This window comes from Cryptotermes secundus, unplaced genomic scaffold, assembly GCF_002891405.2.
Source record: "Cryptotermes secundus unplaced genomic scaffold, Csec_1.0 scaffold779, whole genome shotgun sequence".
NCBI classification, from domain to species: Eukaryota; Metazoa; Arthropoda; class Insecta; order Blattodea; family Kalotermitidae; genus Cryptotermes; species Cryptotermes secundus.
The window spans coordinates 1392921-1417539 of NW_019737096.1; the positions used below are offsets into that span (position 1 = coordinate 1392921).

Below are 24619 nucleotides of genomic sequence, written 5' to 3' on the forward strand. Positions count from 1 at the left end.
AGACCACTGGGCCTAATGCAGAGCCCTGAGGCACTCCGCACTGTATTTCTTTCCATTTAGAACAACATTTACTCCCGTTTTCATACAAAATTACTCTCTGGTATCTTCCTCTAAAATAGGATCTCATAAGTTTCTGAGCAACTCCTTCAATTCCATAAAATTCCATTTTTGATAGCAATATATCATGATTTACTCGGTCAAAAGCCTTATTCAGATCACAAAAAATTCCACCCGCTATATATTTGTTGTTTAAAGCCCTATAAATATTCTCCATTAGACTGTAAGTAGCTAATGTAGTTGAAGAGTTTTTTCTAAAGCCGAATTGCTCCTGCGTTAGCAGGTTATGTGTATTTAAGTGTAAAAACATTCTTTTATATATAACTTTTTCAAAAATTTTAGAAAAGATTGGGAGTAAAGATATAGGTCTATAATTGGACATGTCGGTTTTATCCCCTTTTTTGTGTATAGGTATTATTGCAGAATATTTTAAATGAGCAGGGAATATTCCTGTAGACAACGACTTATTAATTATGTAAGTTAACATGTTTGTTGATTTACTGCATATTTTAATTAACTAGTATTTCATTAAATTTTAATGTTAATTCTGTGTAGGAAAAGTTAATTGAAAGAGCAATGATTCTGAGGTGTGCAGGAGGGTTGAAATATGTTAGTCTGAGAAGGGAACTGTTTGGCATTCAGTTATCCTCACAGTCAAGGGAGTTTTAAAGAAAAGTCTGCTTTTTCTGAAGTTGCAAATTCTTATGAACAAGGATAGTAACAGTTTGGAGAAACAGGATTTATGATGGGTTAACATTATCCAGCAACACGTTTTTTTTTTCTTTTTGAAGTCATAATGCTAGCAAATCATCAGGGAATTTCTAGATGCTAAAATATTGGAAATTATTTATTCTTTATGTGCTTTAAAATATGCTCTAAGAAGTCAAAAATATTTTTAAACAAGAACCCACGATTATACAAAGGTCATCGTCAAAGGTCATCACTACCTCAAACAGAGAATAAAGCACTACTGCAGTGGACCATGAAAGTCATCTTTAAATCTTGAAGTATTCCAAATCTGTGTCACATAGAAGAATGATTTGATTATAGACAATGTTTGTTCCATGTTACATGATACCAATCTTGCACACTTGTAACACATGTTACTAAGACTCGTCTTTCACGTCTTCAGAATCAATTATGTCTTCCTCCTCTAACAAATATGATATCTTGCATGCGACATTAAAGCCTTCATTCTTGTTGAAATATGAGTTCATTTTTTTTTGTATTACATCATCATCTGAGCCATTCAGTTCATCTTGAATGTCACTGACTAATTTTGTTCTTGTTTCTGCCAATAAGTTGTTGGTCCTTATAAACTCTGTTACAGACTGTGACAGAGAACTGAAATTTGCAGGCGTGTAGGCAAAGTCAGTTTTTAGCACCTTAAATTCATTTGAGTCATTACAATTTATTTCTTGCAATGTTGTAACAGAGGAAGCATTATCCCTGTCAAGCTCATTTACCACAGAACAGAAGATTTCGAAGTTCTTTGCATAATACTCAGTGGCATACAACCATGGTTCCCAAAGTGTAATTACTAGAGATGGGAATGTTGTGTTTAGAGTTTGATTTTAAGGAACTCTTATTCTATCTGGCCATTTTACAAAGATTTCTTCCCGTTAGCCATAACTTGTCTGCATGTGGAAAAACAGTTCAGGGCAACTCGCTGAAAAGTCCTTCTGTTGCTTTTCCCATGTTCATCGTTGCATTTTTTAACTACCAACAACACATAAAATTTCACACTGTCTGACTTCAAAGTCTACACAGCTTCATTGAAAACATATGCTGCTACTGTATCATTCACTGCAGACATTTCCTGTTCTGACACAAACGATTATTTCTCTGATAGCAGTTCATCATTTTTTGGATCCTCAGTAACATTTACAGCCTCCCTTCCACTTATATTAGATGTTTTATCTATGGACACACAAAAACTTTCTTTCCAACACAATACCGAAATTTTGTTTAAGTTTGTTCATAGCACTTAAGTAGACAGTTTATGCTTAAGTTAATTCATCTGGAGGACCTGTCTTGAGGATAATTTTGTAGGAAATTCCTAACTTTGTGATATTTTATTTTAAAATGTTCTATGTTTGCAGACACAAATGCTTTGGACAGATGTCACAGGAGTAACAACCTTGGAAAGTCCTGTGTTATAGAATGCTAGTCAATTACAGACTGCCTACCTAGTTGATCATTTAAGCCAACACTGTCAGCTTCCACTTAAATACTGTGTAGCTTGAGAATGCTCTTATACAACAACATCCCACATGCAGCATGACAGAAGAGAACTTAACCATCAGAATTGAACACATCCTCAAAATCACTGACATATTGATATAAATGGAATTTGGCACTTGATTTGACGTTTCCCATTCTTTGAAACTCAGCTCAACTGCATTGCAACAGTTAAAATTAAAAATCTACAGTACTGTGAATAGCTTCATAAAGATCTGTAGCAACCAATACCAGGCACCCAATAATATTGGTTATAATTGTCTTCGTGAGTTCCTAATTTGGTGGACAAAAACAGATGGGTCATTCCCCATCTGTCAGCAGGTCACTTATGTTTGTCTTACACTTTAATAGCTGGAACCCTGAGAAGGGGATTCCCACATCAAAACAAAGGAGGATACTTACTGAACATAATTCCCCTTGATAAGTTTGCATAGACATATACTCATAAAATATTAATTTATCCATCTAAGATGTATATCATTCAATTTTATTTACATATCCAAAAATAATTATTTCTATCACAAATATGTGTCTTTAGGCGACATTAAACTCTGTGTATAACAATACTCACAGTAAGCTGAACATCACACTGATTTTCCTGAGCTTAAACAGCTGATGTAAAAAAAAAACAACTTTTTTTTTTAACCAAGAAATCCATTCCCTGTCAATCAGTAATATTTTAATATTATCAACAATTTATATTTAGGCTAACAGAGAGTTCTACTTGAAATGTCTGTAAGGGGATCAATGGGAATAAAATAATTTTTCAAGATGCACATCTATAGGCATTCCACTGGGATCCAGATCTCAGTGAGGTCATCTCTGTATCATTTTCATAAATACATGGGATTTCTAAAAATTGTAAAACTTGTATGCTATAAAAAACACTTAAGTTAATATACCATAACTGAAAGTTTGTTAACAGAAATATAAAGAACTACAAAGCATTATGGGCAACATCAGTAATTCAACATGCACTACTGTAATAAAAAGTAATAATTATAGCAATATGTTATATAGAATCATTAAATTTATTACATAGTGACTGAGAACATTCCTATCTTCTTCAAGCTAAGTATAAATACACAAAAACATTCTGTACATAACATATAACCCCCACCCCTCCAATGGTTATTAATCACCTAATTCATATCTTATTTAGCTTCCACTTTATCCAACCTGTAAACTTCACAAAAGGCTTGTTTACATTGATTAAAGACTGGTTGCAATTTATATTTTGAACAATTTTCATGCACAGAACCATGGAAAATGCATTAATATGGACTTAATTTCTATCTGCAAGTGACCTAATACCAGATGTTACAGACCTTTAATCAGGAGGTCACAGTACAGTTCTGGAACAGAGCAGCAACAGTCAAAGGGGGATATTGACATTTTTTATTTTGCCTCTGCTTTTGGGTACCTGCACTGTCAGTCCTGCTCAAGGGTGCTTGCATGGTGTGGATGGGGCAATGCTGACACTGCTGTCTCTTTTAAATGGTGAAAATACACATAAAGCAGGATAAATATCAAGAATGAACCACTGTGAAAGCCTAAAATCAGCAATTTCTTTTGTTCTTCCATCAAAATGCCAGAATAGTATTCAAACAGACCAGGACTGCATCCTTATTTATCTTTTCCTCCTCAACATACACTGCCAGTCTTTCCTCTCTGCAGTTGACAGAACATTATTATACAGCCTACAAATAAACACTACACAAGTAAGAAGTTGTAAAGTGATAGTATATCTAAGGTGTATAATGACTATGTCAGTAAGGCGTTAGTTTCTGTCAGGCCTAAAGAAATACTAATGCTACTCTGACATTTTCTTGCATATAACACAATTACCTCACCTCTTCTTTAGCAATTGTCATGTTGTCTGTGACATTCGTAAAAACAGCTGGTTTTATGAAGTACCCAGTGTCACCCAAGCGTTCTCCTCCACATTCCAGTTTAGCCCCTTCTGCCTTCCCTGACTCAATGAATTTCAGAACTTTGTTGAACATCTCGTCATCAATCTGAAATTTAGATCAGAACATGTTAATATTAAATTTACACTGCAGGCGTACCATACAGAAAAATGCAATCTTCGCAACACCTAGGCTAGCAAAACTGAGAAAACTATGCAGAACATTATATTCAGCACTTCTTCAGCTTTGTTTCTGGAACAAATAAAATAAAAACGAAAGGAAAAAATTCAGTTTTGAGATCTATCGTGGGATGAATTTATCTTGACAGACTACTAGATGAGAGCATTTCTTTCTTATGAATGCAGTTATAGGCAAAGTGAATTGCCAAAGACAGAAATGGATTGATCATCTATAAAGAACGGATGGTACTAGAATCCCAACAAGTGCATTTCTATCACTCCAGAACATGGATATCAAACACATACAATGGCAATATACAGCCATATTACACATTGCTATATTTGTAGCATGTAGACCTGTTGCTAGGTAATGGCCTGTAGAAATACAACAGAGGAACACGTCATGCAGCAATATAAGAGATGTTTCAAGTGGTGTTCTCTTCATGGTGCAGTGTCTAATTAGTTAAGAATAAATCTAATTTCAATCTAAAAGACAAACACATTAAATGTGTGCAGTGGAGTCTCTCTTTTCATGAAAATACAGGCATTCAAAGGATTACTTTAGTTTTCAAATTGTAAGAATAACTAACTGCTGATCACAGTGGCCATGTGGTCTAAGGCATGAGCCATCTTTGCCTGCTTGAACACTGGGATTGTGGGTTCGAATCCAACTAGAGGCATGAATGTGTTTGTCTTGTTAAAGCATTCTTTCATTGTTTCACAGTAAGTTCAGAACTGTACCTGGGGTCCCTGCTCAGTTGATTCAGTAAAAGGGTCTCCAACCTTCCTCCTCTGAGCCCTTTCTATAGACTTCTTGACAAATTCATCATATATATCTTCATGCACAAAGGTCCTGGAGCCTGCACAGCATACCTGCCCTTGGTTGATAAACACAGCTTGATGTGCCAGCTCTACTGCCTGGTCAACTGAAGCAGAATAATTTTGATAAAGTCAGAAATGGACAAGTATTTACCAGGGACAAGGATGTATTGGTAATCACAAACATAAAAAACTGTCAGAGTTAAGTTTACAGATTTTAGTGCAGTGAAAGAGTTGCAGTGAAATACAAACCATCGGCATCTTTAAATATGACGAGAGGGCTCTTCCCTCCCAGTTCCAGTGACACTTTCTTCAAATTTGACTTGGCTGCATCTGCCATGATGATGCGCCCCACCTGGAAATACACAAGTCATGTAGACAATTTCTGCTGTTTTGAAAAATTTAATTTTGACAAGGCTGTAGATTATCAATGGAATGAGTAGTATAAACTCAATATAACCACAAATACAATCAACTTTAAATAACTCAGTCTAAAGTGAGGGAAAACATCCACAAAAAATATAAAATTATATCTTGTACAAAACACACCTGATCCCTATATATATGGGAAACTGTAGATAGCCTCACCTTGCTTCATATTTTTGCTCAGTCTCTTTTTATATTAATTATACCACAATATCTATCCCATGTATCTCCAATGAAAAAATAACAGAACTTGAAAGAATATATATAATTCTACAAAACTATAATCTCTGTGAGTTTAAGCAGTTGTGAATTATGGCAACATCATGAGGGATAGATAGACAGGACTCCCCCCTCAAACCCCAAAGAAAGAAACAGACTAAATTTTCTTGATCTAAGTAGAAATAAACACAGAAATCTGAAATCCTGGAAAAACATAATCCTTGCTTGACATTATAATGTCTCAGGCTAGTGTAACTGTATATGTAATAAGTGAGAAATGCTAATGTAAGAACAGAAATAAAATGATAATTTTAAAGTATGCATTCTGCATGAAGAATCCATTTATCTTTTTCTGTTCACATAGAATCATTCTTTTAAAAATGAAAGACTAAAAATACTACAAACCTGGAATGAAATTCTCATTTACTTTTGGTGGTACATAAAAAGATGTAAGGTGTACACACTGTGTAATATTCTTTTAATCTGGATGATAATGTAAGGATCAGAGTATTGAAAATCGTGATGACGACGACGAAAAGGACCCTTCTGATTTTTTATTAAAGTTTTACTGCATAAAATACATGAATAAGAGAGTCCACTAAGGATCATGTTAGATAAACTATAAATATTACAACTGGAACACATTACCTATCTATGATGATGATGATGATGATGATGATGATACTGACAATGATTTGGAGGACAATGGATAGAGTAAAACTTTAAATATGTTACGTACATAAAACTGTTATGATGGGCTACAAACAACACTAGTCATCGCATCTAGAATATTACATAGAACTATTGTACAGAATGGGGCGCAGAAAATTCCTTTTTGTGAAGACGCATTGTGAAGGGAGGGGAGGTCACAGAAAAGTGAGGATAGGCTCGGCGAACGCAGCAGTCGTGGAAGTTTCTGTCTAATACCCCTCAGTAGGAAACATGAGGTGGATAAGTGAGCAGCGTGCGTTTGCTGTCAAAGCCTATTTTTCGAACAACCATTCCTACGTGGCGGTGCAGCGTGCGTTCTGTACTCACTTCGAAATTAAGCCCAGAGGTCCAGTTCCAACGGGATATCGATTTTTTTGTGGGTAGAGAACTTCAGGACAACTGGGAGTGTGGTGAAAAAAAATCATCAGGATGACAACGGACCGTTATGACGCCAGAAAATGTGGAGGCAGTTCGACAGTCGATTTTGAGATCTCCAAGACGTTCCGCTCGCAAACATGCAGTCGCCCTAGACATATCCAATCGTTCAATGTTCCGAATTCTTCACGAACATCTTCATTTCCATCCCTATAAGATGGTTGTTGTGCAAGAATTGTCACCATGTGAGTTCCAGAACCAAATAACGGCGTGCGAAATGTTATTGGAAACTTTACCCCCTGATGCACTTCTTTTCTTTAGTGATGAGGCACATTTTCACCTATCCAGATATGTCAACAAGCAGAATATGTGCTATTGGAGTGGTAACAATCCCAGAGAGCTCCATGAAAGGCCACTTCACAGTGATAAAGTGACAGTATGGTGTGTGTTGTTGAGAGTTGGAGTTATTGGCCCTTATTTTTTTGAAGAAGACAATCATGCAGTTATTGTCAATTCACAGTGGTATGTGGACATGATTAAAAACTTTTTCAAACAAGCTTTTGAAGAAATGCATCTAGGAAATGTCTGGTTCCAACAGGATGGTGCCATGGCCCACATAGCCCGAGCTTCGATGACAGTTCTGAGGGCAAAGTTCCCCGGACGGCTCATCTCGCTTCGACGTGACATCCCGTGGGCAGCGCACTCACCTGATCTAATGCCCTGTGATTTTTTTTTATGGGGATACCTCAAGGCAGAGGTTTTTAAACATCGCCCCACAAACCTGCTTCAGCTGAAGAATGTTATTCGGCAGGAAGTAGCCCAAATTCTGGTGCACATGTTGGAACATGCAAAGGGGAACTTCAGAAAACGGTTGCATCAGTGCATAGAGAACGGTGGCCACCACCTTCAAGATATTTTGTTTAAAACTACATGATTTAAAACTTTAAAGCATGTTCTTTCATTAGCTAAACATAAATTTTGTCTATCAGCAATAATTTTTCTTTTATTCGTCTTCAAGAAAAGGAAGTTTGTGTGCCCCAACTATATATTTCCATAACCAACAACATTTACAGAGTTATAATCCCTACATATGAACTGTAAGGTTTATGTTGGATTGGCACTGTATAAATGCTGAGATCTGCATATCCAGTAAGGCACAATTTTGACAGCAAGTATTTGTCTTGTTTGTCTGCGACAAGAGCAAACAGTTCCAGTTACAATGGTATCAATCTTCCATGACTCTACACAGGTAGAACAGTGCATGTATCCATTTTTGAGATGCAAGCATTCAGATGCACTACCCACAATTGTGGGGGGAAGGGGAATTACTGGCTGAAGAGCTATATACTTTAGCACAATGGGGAGCAGTATGCATAATAGAAACTGCATCTTATGCAGGATGTTTTACCTCTACAGATCCAGTGAAAGCCACTTTAGTGACATCTGGGTGTGCCGTGATGGCTGCACCTGCTGTTGGCCCATAGCCTGGGATCACATTAACTACACCTTCAGGGACACCAGCCTGAAGATAAGGAAAATAATGTATACATGTACAGAGAGTTACAAGATAAAACTGTATATAATATAAAATGGGTCTCAAATTATTGTCTGTGTTTCACTTCATTACCACAATAAATGTAGAATGATGTAACTGAACATATTTTCTGCTAAGTTTCATTATTAAAATTGACAAGTTGTCTGTTCAGACAGTAAGAACTGGCATCCAAGCTACAGACTATACTAAATTAAATTAGTTTTTATCATCAACTTGAGCTGCTGCAGTAAGATACAGTTGTGACTCATGAACATTAACAATCAATGCTTAAGTTCATTACAGTTAGTAGAAAATAAATATTTAAGCGGGAATGAAAAAGAAGACCTATTATTAGCAAAAGAACGACAAAAGGCCATAATATGTCATAAAATTAACAGAAATAAACAAAATTCAGAGGGAACTGGTTGGGGTTTGTAGGTAGGATAGAAAAGAATGATAAAAGAAAGTATGGTAGACAAGGCATCATGGTAGAAGACTGACAGAGAAACCTACACAAATCCTTGAAACAGGGCATTCAAAAAATAGAGAGGAAAAGAGATTCCTTATTCTCCTCCCTCCATCACACACACATGCACAAACACATATGCACGCAACATCGCTGGCATATGTGCATGCTTTAAGTACCGTTTGGTGAAACAACATTGTGGCAGATGGGAGGATAATATTAAGTTCTTTTTACTCATAAAAGGAAGATGATACGAAGAAGAATAAACTGATTTAAACAGGCATTAGTCATGTTTGCGATGTAAGTTTTTGGTTCTATAACAAAGTGATACACAACTTAAGTAAATAAACAAATAAATTATACAACAGGATTATCCTTGAAGAGTTCTACTTTCTGGGATATAACACTGTACATTCCAATGAAACTCAACTGATTTTTTTGAGGAATATATAGCCTCCACCTTCAGGGTTGAAAAGCAGGCCAAACAAGAAACCATCATGAACCAGGAAGCATGCACCCAAAAGACAGAACTCTTCATACCCACCGCTGTGACCTCAGTTCCTACAGGGCATTTCTTGATCATCTGAATAAGTATCAACGGCTTAATAAGGACCCTGTACCAAGGGTAAAATATGTTGCTCATTGGCATGTGACATTATTCATTCCAAAGAGTTTATTGTATCTCACATCTGTACCTCTTTGACAAGGGCAGCAATGTAAAGGGCAGTAAGGGGTGTCTGTTCTGCAGGCTTCAAAACAACAGTGCACCCAGTTGCAATTGCAGAGGCCAGCTTCCAGATTGCCATCACTGCTGGGCCATTCCATGGGATGATCTGTCCAACAACGCCCACTGGTTCCAAACGAGTGAACGAGAACACTGCGCCATCTACATCAAACAGAGCAGAGTCCTTATTCAGAAGCAAATGGCTGCTCAGACAACCAAGATTTTCCCCAATGTTAAAAGAATCTGAATTTTCGTTATCATGTTCACAAGGGTCTGCTAGCAACCCCTGTCTGTACTAAACAATTCTAGTCCACACCTTTACACCCTGCTTCTTTAATCTTCATTATAATACTGTTCTCTCAAGTGGTTGGATTTCCAAAATGGCCTCTTTCCTTTTGGTTTTCTGACCACTACTTAATATGCATTTCTCATCTCTCCCATGTTTGCTGTATGTTCTGCCCAACTCATCCTTTTGATTCAACTATTCTAACAATTTTTGGCAATTGTGGAACTTCTCATTACCTAATTTCCTCCAGTCTCCTCTTTCCTCCTCCCTCTCAGATGTAAATATTCTTTGTACCCTCTTCTACAACACCTTCAAACTGCATAAGTTTCTTAATGTGAAAGACCAAATTACATATACATACAAAACAACAGCTAAAATTGCAATGCTCATATTTTGATCTTTCTGTTTTAGACAAAAATTTGGAAGACAAAGGATTGAGAACTAAATATAAGAAAGTAATCTTTTTCTGATGGCCTTCCTCCTGTAGTCCCATAGTCACATCTGTCGAGAGAGAGAAATGTCAACATCAAACAAATAACTTCAATAAGATTTTGTGCGATATAGTGATATATGCCCCATTTGGAAACAAAGTCTGTGAAGATGGAAAAGTTACAAACTTTATCAGTGTAGACTTATATACTACCAAACTGGAGACATGCTATTGCAGTCAAAGAACAAATACTTAATACTCTAATTAATTAATTAATTAATTAATTAATTAATTAATTCATTCATTCCTTTTATTTGGCATTCATAATTGCTTCAACAGTCACATCATTAAATACATCATTCTTGAAATCCTTTTGCCCAAATGCCTAAAGGGCAAATATATGGGATGAATATAAGCTATGAAGCTAAGACACCAGTCTCACAACTTACAATCATACTCAAACCTGATTTCAGAACAGCTACTGATCCAACTACTCACCTGCTGGAATAGTCTGGCCATGTACCTTGTCACACCAGCCAGCATAGTAGCGCAATGTTTTTGCACAGAACAGCATTTCAAATTTTGCTCCTGTGAGAGGTTTGCCAGTGTCCAGAGTCTCCAGTATTGCCAACGTTTTAGCATCACGTTCCATAAGATCTGCCAACTAACAATAGTTCACTTATCATAACAACTACTTATTAAAATTTCTTGTTCTGAAATCTCCAGCTTGATAACAGCGTCATGATCATCATTCTTCTCCTTTCCAGATACAAAATACCGTGGAAGTTGACATACATTTTACAAACAAACAGCTCCCACATTAGATGAAGTTGGCTTGCTGTAAGTATTACTGAACACCTTGTTTCCATCCAGCCTTGAAATCTTTACTAAGATCTACTCTGAGTTGATATTTTTATAATTCTCAGAGGTGGGGGAAATAGTATCAGAGTTCATTATTTAACAATTCCTTTCAAAATGCATCCATGATATATATAAAATCTGTTGTTGAATACTTCATATTAACGTAAAACTCTATAAGAAAGTTCAGGAGCAAGAGCACAAGCACTTTATGTACTGTTTTGTAGTGCCACAATCTGTACCTTGTTGAGGAGTACCCCTCGTGCGGAAGCATCCAGTTTCCTCCATGGTGAACCTATCTTAAAGGCAGCCTTGGCAGCTGCTACAGCCTTGTCTACATCAGCCTGCAACACATTGTCAAATGCTGAGGTACAGGTCAGCAGAACTTAATTTAGCTAATATGCAACTGATAAGGGAGCATGTAAATGAAGTATGAAGTACAATTTTCCTGATTCCTTCACCGTACAATGCCCACAACTCTGTGCTATGGAGAGTGCTATTATTCCAACAGATCAAAACATCTGAACACTTCTTAGCTGTACATCAGACATGTTAGTGAAAATTCTGACCACATATATTTTCAGAATACCTACTTCTCCTCCCACATGAGATTTCCTATATTTCAGTCAATCCTATTAGAAATCTATGCCTAGGAACTTCAAAGCTGCATTTGGATAAAGAGCCCATTGCACACAAATAATCTGCAAATCACTGGTATTAAGGCGATGAAAATATATTGGGCATTAATAAACAATATGTTATGGGAAGAGCTAATCACGTACTTCGCTCTGATATGACACGGATCACACAGAAAACTCATGCTTCCAACAATTCTTCTGCTGCTGTGTGTGTATCCACTGCAGCAGGAATGCGTTTACTGAGCTGCTGCCTATCAAGTAGGCTGTTGCCTAGCAACGATGTGGGAGATACACATAGAGACATACAGACACCCAAACAAACAGTGAAAGTAGGCTAACAAAAGAACTCTAATTACTGAGTGGCTACCTAGCAAAGGCCGTCTCCACGGCTCTTCTCTGACTGCACTATACCGGTTTTCAGGCATCGTGTCAGATATACATATTTTTATTTGACACTGTAACGGCCATCTCTTCTGGCTACAACATTCTGGCTTTCAAGAGTGCGGGAAGGGGGGGGGGGAAATATATATACACACAGACAACAAGATGATAACATAAGCCTTCTTTAACTTTTTCAAAGTAAGGAAAGTAGGTTAATAATACACAGAAATTTCCATGGCTTTGGTAGGATTAATAACTTTAATCCTTGTGTTATTATGTGTTACATAACTCTCACGTTGTGTGCGTGCCCCAAGGCACATATAAAATAATAACTTTCAGAATTAACGGGTTTTTGGACTTTGTCCATCATCCAGTATTCTAAAGACTAGAAATAACTTACATCTGTAACCTACATACGAGCAGTGAACTAAATGTGTCAAATTATTGTGTACAGTCCAGATTGTGTGGTCTTCTGGAGTGTGCCATCATGTAACCTTATAGGACATACCAATACTTCAGAGGAATATGCTGCCTCCATCATCAGAGTTTGAAAGTGTAAAGTGAGAAATTGGCTTGGTTATATATGCTTATGTATATTTGTCTGCAACATCGATATTCGCCTTCCAAGTCTACCTGAATAATCATCAACATGAAACCTCAAACTTGCAGGATGTTTATACAAATTTAACTAAAGATTCAGTTTTAAATTCTAATTTCAGTTCATACTATAATACAGAATTACCCACACTAATTATTTCAATTCAATATAATTTGTATATGTACGAGCATTATACCTTGTTGAATGGGTTGTATAAGATAGCAACTAATAACAATGGATCTATTGTAATAAGAAGTCCTATGATGTACAATGACAATATTTTTAATATTTTTAAAAAATAATGACCACATATGCTTGGTACCTTCGAGTACCTTCCTGAACAAACACCGATTTTGTCAATAATACTTGGTCTTCAGTTGTTTGTTTATAGTTGTATTGTGATAGACTGATATAGCAGTGAGAGACACAACAGGATGCAACACACACATAAAGATGTCTATACTTATTTACTCAGTACATTATTTTAGTAACAAATGTACTTTACTGTAGTGTAAATTCATGTATTTCTAAACGTTCTCTGTAGATGCTAAAGTATTACTGATGCTGAAATTATGAATGATTCAGCCTGTTTCATCATCGACTTTTTTGTATTCTGAACAGTAAAACTTATCCAAAAGGCTGCGCCATAGCTAAAGCAGTTAGTCGCTGGCTTCCCACCACGTCAGCCCAGGTTCGAGTCCGGGTCTGGTAAAGTGGGATTTGTGGTGGACAAAGTGGCGCTGGGGGAGGTTTTCTCCGAGTACTTCAGTTTCCCCTACCAATCTTCATTCCACCAAATTCTCCATCATCATAATCATTCTGGGCAGGTACAATATGTAAATCAGTGGCTGATGTGCCAAGTGGACCCAGCTGGTCTCCACACCCCCAATATGCGAATTGCAAAAAAAAGACGTCCATATTTTCATCCCACAGATTGAATATTACTTCAACACTGTTGTATTAAATGAACATTAAGGGATGAACCATTTACCTTGTCTCCTTCAGCAATGTCTACAATCTTCTTTCCTGTTGCTGGATTCACAGTGGGGAAAGTCTTTCCAGAGACAGAGTCCACAAATTCATTATTGATGAACAACTGCAAAACAAATGCAAATGAAAAACTGAATAACATCAGCACTAAAAGAGAAGAAATGTGGTACAAGGTCAGAGATAATCACTGCAGAGTTGTGCCTTTGGTTATACCATACTATACAAGGTTGACTTACAACACCACCACCTAAAACCGGATCTGTAATTTAAATAAAAACACAAAACTAGATGTAGTAGCCAGAATTCCCTCAAGTTGTTTAGTAGCAAGAATAAGAACTCTCCATATAATCACTTCAAGACATTTAACAAACACAAAATGTAACCACTGTACCTGCAAATCATATGGTGAACAATTTATTCTTGACATTAAATTTAATAAAATTTCAGGATGAAGATATTGCTTACTTAATAAATCAAACATTATAACATAAACAATAAACAACAACATTCAAGTGAAACTGTGGAAAATCTTGTCGTTATAACCATTCCCAGTTTCCTTATGACAGGAATACAACTTTTAATATAGGAACCATGTATCTGAGCCTTGTTAGCATGAACAAAATTATCTAAAAAATTGATTTGTATATGCTTATGACACCTAATATAAATGCGAGTAAATGTAAACGGTAAAGTTGCCTATGTTTAATTAAACACCACATAATGAAGACATGTGAAGGAGTTGAGGTATGGCGGCACACGTTCTTCACCACAATACTAATATGTAAAGGTGAGTGGAGTGATTGGCTGCACACCCCAGCCATTCTATCACCCAGGAGAGGGGAGTGGATGGATGCCAGAGCTTGTCTGGATATGGCGGGAGAAAAATTCCTCCTCCTGCTGAGAACCGAAACCTGTCGTCCAGCCTGCAGTACATGACCACGTGATGACGACATTACCTGCACTGTTCCAGTTCCCATGCAATGTAAGACAAATTACATTACACTTACATAAAGCAATCTACCAAAAATGAGAAAAATATGATTTCACTTCATACTTAAGTATCTCTTTTTGTACAGGAAACCGTGTATTTCAAAACACAGCATGCAAAAGAAGCATAAACAACTGATTTCCATACTCTAAATATAATCATGTATCTTGAGGACGTAGAATGTTATTATAAATAATAAGTGTTACCTTTAAATTTTTTTACAGTTAAATGAAGTCTGTTTATGCAGACCTAGTTCACCAAAAGATCCCATTATATGATACAGAAATAAAAAAAAACATGTGACCAGAGTATATCTCTGTTGTAAAAATGAATCTCTCTTCGGTCCTCTTTCAGCATCCTGTTCTCAAATACCCTCCATCTATGTCGTTCCCTCATTGTCAGAGATCCGTACAACACTACAGGCAAAATTATAGTTTCGTCTTATTTAAACTTTTACGTTTTTAGACAGTCGGGAAGCCAAAAAGATTCAGAACTAAATGCTAGCAAGCATTACCCGAATTTTATCCCCTCTTAACTTCCTCATGGGTCAAATTTTGATTTGTTACTGTTGTTACCAAATATTTTAACTTTGCCACATTTTTAATGGATATTAGCTAACTTTATGTCATTCTGGTCATGAGACATCAACATATAACTTAGTTATTTGTGTGATTACTTTAAACCATCCTCCTTACTGTTTCTTGAATTGATACAGAAAACACAAATCACAACTAACATCAAATGATAACCTAGAGGTGAATTTAATTTTCGACCAAACCTTTGTTTATGAAGTCATATCAAGTAATGTATTATTAGATACAAGGTCCAGAAAGATACTGAAACGAGTAAACAAGAAAAACATTCTAGTCATCGTTGTAATTCCTCAGTCTCGCCTCATCATGACTATTATTTTTGCAGTCATATTAACTAGTCTCGCCTCATCATGACTATTATTTCTGCAATCACATTAACTAACACGAGAAACAACCTGATAACTTAATCTCTCCGGTCTGCACTTATCAGCAAAGGAAGCCAAGCAGATCACGCAGGCCTCTGACTGGATTCACAAGAGCATTTAAAAAACCCTCATCCACGATCGGGCAACTCGTCTTCAGATCTTTCCTTATTGGATCCGCGTTCGATGCTGTGGAATATTCGACGGAGAAAGTTTCCTCTGCAGGCCAAGGTTTAACTCGTTCCACGGACTTTTACATCTGGGGGGATAGTTCATCAAATAACAGAAAAATAAAAGTGAACCAAAATAAACACAGCTGGAAAATATGAAGGGCGTCTCAAATACGTCTAACTAAAAATGCTGACGTGACACCAGGGCCCAATTAAAGCCGTGAGGCTATATGCTATGATAAAAAGTGGCCTTTGCATTCCCCGCCCCCGGCCCCCGTCCCTCAAGAAAGAGGAATCAAATACATGTTTGTGTATGTGGAACTGCACAAATACGTGCAACAATCACAGTTCTTCCTCTGTGTGCGTGTGTGCATGCGTGCGTGCACGCGCTGTATTTGTCATTCCAGCCTGACAAGATCCATTCTCACCTGGGGTCTTGGCTGCGTACCTTGTATCGATACAATGCACGCAGCCACAAGAGTAGAACACATCATAAGACATAGCGAGTACTAAACAGTAGCGCAACACGTCACAATATTAACAACATGAAACTAACAGAAATCGAAACATAACATTAATATGTAACATTTTTCACGTTGCAGATATACACACAACATTAGTAACATAAGAAGAACGACCCCCATGTGGATGATCAATAACACATACGAATATAAAATATGACGTATGAGATAATAGGTTTTAACAAGTTTCAAATACATAAACTTTATTATTATATAAGGACGTATACAAATTTAATATTATTTGTAAATGGACATGTAAAGGCAAGCAGTGAAATGGTTGACGGATCGACACACCTGAAGATGGCAGCATACTGCCGAAACATGTAGTGTAGAAGTGGTAAATGGGATTGTAGGCACTTGAAGACTGTTAATACATACACATTGTGAAAGTCTGACATACCTGTATGTGTTGTCACGTGTAAGGGGTTACATGTGACGAAACTAACGAGTTCTAGATCGGATGATTGGATTTACTGGCACTTCTGTTACAAGTTCTCTTAATCGCGCTCAATTATAAAGCTATCATATACTACACACTTTCAGTTCACCGTTGTACACGCACTAGGATTCTCAGTCTTCACAAGTCGTCTCCTGGCAACGGATCTCAGCACAGAAACCACAAATCACTATGAAGTCGTTTTGCCATTTCTTGTTCAGTCACCCTGGAACCGCGGAAATCGACTAAAATTCTCTCAGCTGAGTCTGAATCTTATGCTACGACTGACGGTCAGCCGGCCGATCTGTCTTGGAATGAAGCACCCATCTGGGGCGTAGGGGCAGATTTTTATTACTGTCAGACATTTGCGGGTTTGTTGATGCGGGGCGCTCTCTCTGACGAGACGACGAGTGTGTCGTTTACAATTGCTGCTGGTCCATGCCAGCACAGTCATCCTCGGGTCCAATTCCCTTAGGGCTCGCGACCATATTTTACTGTCTCAGACACGCGACTTCCCTTTTCGTCGCCTCTCAGGGTTACGGTCCGCAGAAAAGACAGTTCTACTGTTGCGTTGCACAGACCACACAGAAGAAACAAGCCACGTGATTGCTACCAAGCTAGTTCATTGGCGCGCTGACTGCTGCCTAGCAACGAGCTATAACATTTGCCCAATGAGACACAGCTTCCATTGTTGCTCGTGTTTACGGAGCAGTTTCCTGGCATAAGGATAAAACCGACTTCTCTTACCTAAATTCTTATCCTTATCGAACACTTGACAATTTTTACTCTGTGAGTAAGTTCTTAAGCAAACTATTTCAATGACATCTACTGTGCACATACATGCGCGCTGGCATACCTGTAAGGAGTTACTCTTACGTAAGCGATCACAAAGGCCGAGCGGTCTAACGCACGCTGTTTACTGACAGAACAGTGGTATTGTGGGCTTGAATCGTACCCAGGAAATTATCTATGCCTTCATTCGTCTGTGTTCGTGTTATCTTGTGTAGGTAGAGGCCTTGCGACGGGCCGATTACCCCGTTCAAGGAGTCCCACTAATATCTATAATTAACATCCCAAAACTCGGACATTTTCACTTTTAAATTCGGCGGTACCTACAATACAAACTATGTGGCTGCATGAACTTCTGAGGTGAGGCGATACAAAACCTTTAAAGAGCACGAGTAATCATCTGCGAAAAAGGCCCTGTGAACGTTTACTACGGCTACTTTTACTGTAAAATAACTCGGCGGTCACTAAAATATATATTAAATTTTCAGTTTGACAAGGCTAAGTAATGATTTACTGAAACTGAACTGACGTGAAATTAGGCACGGAATACAAATTCTGTATGGAGTTCGTTTATACTGTTTACCCCGAAGACTGAGGCGGCAAATCCCTCCGAAACGTTGGCACCAATGTCCCAACTACGCAGCATCACATTCCAGACGACAATAATCTTCATTTTCATTATTAAGACACGCGGTACCTACATAACAGGTATCACATTAGCATATAGGATTGCTGTTCCTTTTGGAAACCGTCATAAAATTAACACAGCGAACTGGGCGTTATACAGACGCTCGTTCTTAAAGATTGCTTACCAGTGTATATCCATTGGTCTCAGAGCTCCCCGCATAGGCTTGTCATTGAGACACGCGTAGCCTATTCTTCCGCTAGGGGGCATGAGGAAGTCGCAGGAAGCTCTCATATGATCACACTGCATAACTGTCGGGGTTCCAGGGACGGGGCCATTCAAATCGCCCTTTATCACGCTGTTAGGGATCATTAATCAGAGCGAAACGTCACAGAATCCGTAGGCCCCACGAATATGCCACGTCTCTGCAAGACGGTTCATAAAATTCCATAACCTGGTGTCAGATTTTGACAATTTTTTGTAGTCTCTCCCCTCACTAAGGGGGTAAAGTTGTCCTCGCGCTCAATTACCGAAGAACCACAAGAATTATGGGAGAATGGAGGTATAGCTCCAACTTTCTTGACCTCAACACTAAACGGAGGTGAGCGGTCAGCTTCACACGTCGGCCGCTCCAAACCCAGGGAACAAGCCCCCGATACACATTGGATAAAAGGCTGGGTGGGCCTCAAAGCCGATCTGGAGGCTGTGGAGAGAAAAAACTCTTGCACCTTCCAGGAATCGAACCTCCGTCGTCGATAGCTTGGTCGGTATAGCGAAGGTCTACGACCTTGATTGTCATGGTTCGATTCCCGGGAACGGCATGATTTTTCTCTTCTCGATGGAGTCCAGACCGGATCTGGGGCCCATCCAGCCTCTCATCCGGTGAGGTACCGGGGCTTGCTTCCCGGTGGTAAAGTGGTAGGGGTGTGAAGCTGACCATTCACTTCCATCTGGTGCCGAGGTTAAGAATGGTGGAGATATACGTTCAATCCCTGATATGATCTCGTGGCATTTTGCTCAATTAATTATTCATAGGGACTTCACCTTTTAACCATCTCACCAAAACTTGACTGATAAAATAAAAAGTTTATAGTCTGTTGTATCCCAGTATTTAAAGCATACTCAGGTTCGCAGAGCGGTAAGCGAATTCATTGTATGGTGGGATTTAATTAGTAGATGACAACAGAAAGCTTATACAGAACAGTGCTTTGTTATGAAAAATGATACGTCTGCAAGCATAATGAACCTCTCCTGTAGTCTCAAATACATGAGAAATGCACGTTAAAACTGTTGCAACCTAGAAAAAGTGTCCCCCCCCCCAGCTGGAAGAAACTCACAATAGAATTTTCGAATTTAGTACGGACACAACTTGGAAGCAATGAATAAATCTATTTCATCCCAACAAGTGAATCATTAAAATTCTTTCTATTGACAGGGCCCCAGTCGATATGGCATTAACTGGAATGGGCAAAATAGGAATTAATATTAGTTGCAGAGGTTAAAGTAAATCTGTTCTACTGCAAACACATTCTGTCGTCACGGTGAACAGTTTGATACAAACAAAGTGCTTGATGTCCGAAGTGAATCTTGAATATGGGTGTTGTGAGTGGTTAAGCATCAAATTCAACCTTAGTTCCATACACTTGAATACAAATTTTAAACACACTATGTCACATTTGGATGATTTAAATACGGCAAGCCATAAGATTTCTGAAGCAGAGCGCATCATCATGGAGCAATACTAGAAAAGATTAAGCGCAAAGTCCCATGCTTCTTACTCTGTATTATTGTAGCTTTGCTACTCACCATTTGGAGTGTATGTAATACACAAACTGTATCACTGTTTGAAAGGAAGGCTAGATTACATAAATACCATACCAGACGCATATACATATGGTAGTACAGTGAATATTAAGGATCAGGTAATGAGAGTTAGCTATGGCACAAGAAGACGTTCCATTAACGAACTGACTCCGTGATTTTAGTCCGCAAGCGAACTATACCGACCGAGCGACCACTGCTTTTCGGCGAAGTTTAGCGTCAACTTTTTCGGATAGAAAGTGTCGCGTGGTCAGCGCAACGAATCCCCACGGCCGTTAATTTTGGTTTTCTAGACCGGAGAACATGTTCCAATACGAGAAATAAATGCACCCAATGCAGAATTGGAATTACGCAGGTCCAGCCGGGTATGTAGTTCCAAGTTTTGTTTCTGAGACCAAGTAAGGTGTAAATTGGTCTCCCCTGAGGGAGGTGGATGCATTGTTCAGATTGTGTGGTGACGATACGCGTATGTACTCCGTAGTTATACAGAGTACAGGAGGAAGGCATTCTACCTGTTGTTTTGAAGCTTTGAACCGGCTCACAGCGTCTAGGCAGCCCAGCACTTAGAATAAGCAATATGTGCTCCCACCACATGTGAGCAGGACAAACCCCCTATTGTTTATGACAAGACGCTCAAGCTGGCGAACCAGACACGATTCGGATGTGAAGGTCTGACTGTGAGAGAGTTCACACCGTAGACTTAAGCAAGCACTGCAAGTGAGACGGGGCTATCCCACCCTTAGGGAGAGTACTGTCACGATTTTATGGAGTGACTACAGGCGGGGGTTTGGACTGGTGACCACTTATACACACAACTCGTAACTGTAAGTAACTGTAACAGCCTCTCTGGTTTCCACACTCTAGTAACTACAGTACATGTAAAGTCTTCTGTGTCTGCACTTGTCGTTTCCTGGTAACGGCTTCTTCAGCTTCCGCGCTCACGCCATTGACGGCTGGCTACCTTCTCACAGCTGAATTAATGTCAATGTCAGTGTTACTTTAAGACTGGCAGTTTACGGCCAATCAGTTTGTCTTGGCTCCAAGCCCCTCGAGGTTCACGACCACAAATTTTATTTCTTCAAACGAACCCTTGCGGTCATAGTCCTCATGTAACATCCTCTCTGACGAGAGGATGGGTTTATCTCTTATGAATATGCTTGGCCTTTCGTCAAGTGTATGTATCACACACATATACCATGTTATTGAAAATTCTTGCTTTTCCACTATATACAAGTCCTCTGCCAGTCCTGGCTTCGCAAAGCAGATCATGCCCATCTTATACAGCAACGGCAGCTTAGTCACATGACCGGCCGTTAGCTTGATCACCGCCAGAGTTATACCTCCTAAAGCCTCGCCCATTAAATAAATATGTATTATGGCATATGTGCATTATTTCTTTCCGCCCTTACGACCTCAGTATCTAATTTTGGATAAAAGTTAGGCACAGACTGTGCTGGCACTCACTTTTTTCGGTGTTCGCTGTATGCCTGCCGCGTAGACCACTTGCAGCACGTTCGATCCACCTCGCTATGCTAAGCCTGCCGTGTAGACTACTTGCAGCGCTGTGGACTTGCCTACAGTACGCCTGTTGGCTTAACGCCATCCGCTCAGATCATCTTTCTTGATGTAAAATCCGTGCTTCGATTCTGCGTGGCTGTTTCCTTCTGTCACTTCACCGGTCTGGATCGATCCTTGTTTCAGAATTTCCTGGCTGCCTACCGCTATTTCATCAGTGGGACTTAGAAACTGGCTGCAAATTCCCCACTTCCCGCTCATGGCTTCCCCACAGACACTCCCCCAGCTTGTCGCACTCTATCTTAATACTGTTGCAAATCCATTTCCTCTTTTAAAAGGCACACTGAGCTTTGCTTTACTGTTGCTAATCTTTTCGACATTTCACACACGTGAAGTTGACGTGTTGTTGCCAGTCGGCTGTAACAGAGTGTTGGCACTGCTGCAAGTCTGTTGTTTACACCCACCTACACATGACACCAATGTTGTATCCCTCCAGTTTTTCAAGGATATTCAGGTTCGCCGAACGGTAGGCAAGTTAGAGGCATTTCATTATTTTTATTTACATGGCTATACAGCCTTCTGTTGGGCCCTGACCACTATTATTTTTTCAGTTTCCTAATCCTATACACAGTCGGTAGGTCACCTCGGACGGGGGATCAGCCCGTCGCAAGACCGCTGCCTACACACAGAACAACACAAACATAGAATAAATGCACACATAGACATCCCTGCTTCGAGTGGCATTCGAACCCACGATTCCAGTGTTCGAGCGGGAGAAGACAGTTCATGTTTTAGGACGCGCGGCCACCGTGATCGGCAAGTTCGATGTATGGTGCGACTAATTTAACAGATGGAAACAGCAAGGTTGCCTAGAACAATACTTTCTTATGAAACTAATGAATACCTGTGGAAATATACAGAAACTGCAAGTATTCTCCCTAAGGATGCGGTAGCCCCAGTTGACTCCTAGTGCTTGCCAAAGCTATAACGTGAACACTCTCGCCGTCAGACCACATTTTTTTAATGCTAATGGGGTGGGACTAAGTCCCTTATACTGCGGCCACTTCTGGCCTATTGTACCAGTCCCAGATGATAGGTGAGGGTGATTGTGGAGCAGTTGGTGGAATGAAGATTGGCAGGGCAAACCGAAGTACTCGGAGAAAACCTGCCCCAGCGCCACTTTGTCCACCACAAATCCCACTTGACCAGACCCGGGATCGAAACCTTCTTATTTAAACCGTTTTCTGGTTTGCCAGCCTGCGCATCATGCCATAAACAGCAGCAGCTCTGTCCTATTCGCATGGGGGGGGGAGACTACACAGTAATTTGTTTAGTCTACGCTCTGGGTTGACTAGAAGCTGAGACACAGTCCAAGGCGTCGCTTCCAAAGAATATTTAATATGCCCACCTCCTGAATAACTACAGAATACACATGACCATCAAAAGTTTTCAACAATCACCCACCTCCACTTCCGCATAGCCAATAATCCTGCCTGTTAAGAAATATTTACTTCAGTACCTGAATAACACCAGTTCTTACCTCATTAAGTAGGTCACAGAAAATATAACTATCGAAAACTTTCATTTCAAATGAAAAATAAATCAATTAAGGAGACAAGCACTTCAGAAGAGGAAATGGGTATTTTTCGTACAACTAGCAATGTTCTAGACTGTTTAGGACTATCACCGAAATCTGTACATTATATTCCTTAGTCATTCTACAGTTCTAGTTCAATCAAGCTCACATGACTATTAATTTAAGAAATGACGTATCCTACTCCATCGTCGGCGCTGTGCGTTAATTATAATATTATGTGCTCGTCTACACAATCGTATAGCGCATTTCTTTATTTTTCGTTGGATATTTTGGCAAAGCACGACCTTACTGTTTAAAAATGAATGCATTCAGAAAATGTTGCAGCTGTGCGCATGTCTTAATTTATTTTTTAATTTATCTTAAAATATTTTAATTACAAGAATTATAGGCATCTCCTCGCTCATGGCGACATAACACCAACAGTGTCATTAACCTCAGCTGTATTTTTTTCTCTGAGAATGTGATTTTGCGCCATAAAACCTGTCCGACTAGGACTTATAAGAGCCGGACTAATTTGGGGGAGGGGCGAAGAGCTTAACAAGCAAAAGGGGCAAAAGAAAGGAACGAAACATGAAAAGTGGTTTGCAGTCAAAAAGGGAAACTATACTTCATAAATATAGTTCACATTATTATTATTATTATTATTATTATATTAAATTGAGCTATTATTAGTATTATTACCACGAAATTAACTCGTGTTATACTTCACATTATTATTATGAACTTAACATTATGAACTTTTATGAACGAACCGTCATATTAAAACATTCGCATAGCAAAATCTGGCGAGTTCATCCTAGGACCTATAACTGAGCATTATTTTTTTCTTATTCAGTGCCAAGTGTATATGCAGATGCTTCCATGTTGCAAACATTCTGCTCGTTTCATACACCGGCTTCAAATTGCTGTTTACCCCAACAAAAGCAAAGGGCGCTATCTCAATGCTGAGTCATCCTTACCTTGGTATATTTGATCTCTGGGAGAGCCATCACGCAGCAACTGGAAATTACTGTTCTTCCGTAGTACCCACTATCTACTCCTCAGACTGATGCTACACTGAAACACTCCGCGTAACGTTAAACTCTTATATATACTAGCAGCGCCATTTTGTGTTACATCATTTGCGGGGTAATCCTGGGCGATTGCGAGGAGAATACACTCACGAAATACCTTAGGGAGGGGAGCGTGTGCACTCCGAAAGTAATTGTGTGGCGCAGGTCTGGTGACCATGGTCACTCCAGTTCTCATATGATGGCATAGATCAGTGCTGTCCAACGTTCTTATGTACTCGGGCACAATTCACTGATGCCTATGGAGGTGCGGGCGCCACCACACACTACTACTACTACTACTACTACTA

General features: G+C 39.0%; 1 protein-coding gene across 1 annotated transcript in view; it reads right to left on the reverse strand.

Annotated features, from left to right (window-relative positions):
* Positions 1-24328, reverse strand: part of LOC111870178 (retinal dehydrogenase 2) — a 26738-nt gene extending 2410 nt beyond the window's left edge. The window contains exons 1-9 of the mRNA XM_023862250.2: positions 24219-24328; positions 13844-13948; positions 11478-11579; positions 10876-11041; positions 9633-9823; positions 8346-8459; positions 5459-5561; positions 5129-5313; positions 4152-4316 (exon numbers count right to left, since the gene is read on the reverse strand). Coding sequence (XP_023718018.1) covers positions 4152-4316; positions 5129-5313; positions 5459-5561; positions 8346-8459; positions 9633-9823; positions 10876-11041; positions 11478-11579; positions 13844-13948; positions 24219-24248 — 1161 coding nt within the window. The 5' untranslated portion in view covers positions 24249-24328. The remainder of the gene's footprint in view (positions 1-4151; positions 4317-5128; positions 5314-5458; positions 5562-8345; positions 8460-9632; positions 9824-10875; positions 11042-11477; positions 11580-13843; positions 13949-24218) is intronic.
* Positions 24329-24619: the final 291 nt, after the last annotated feature.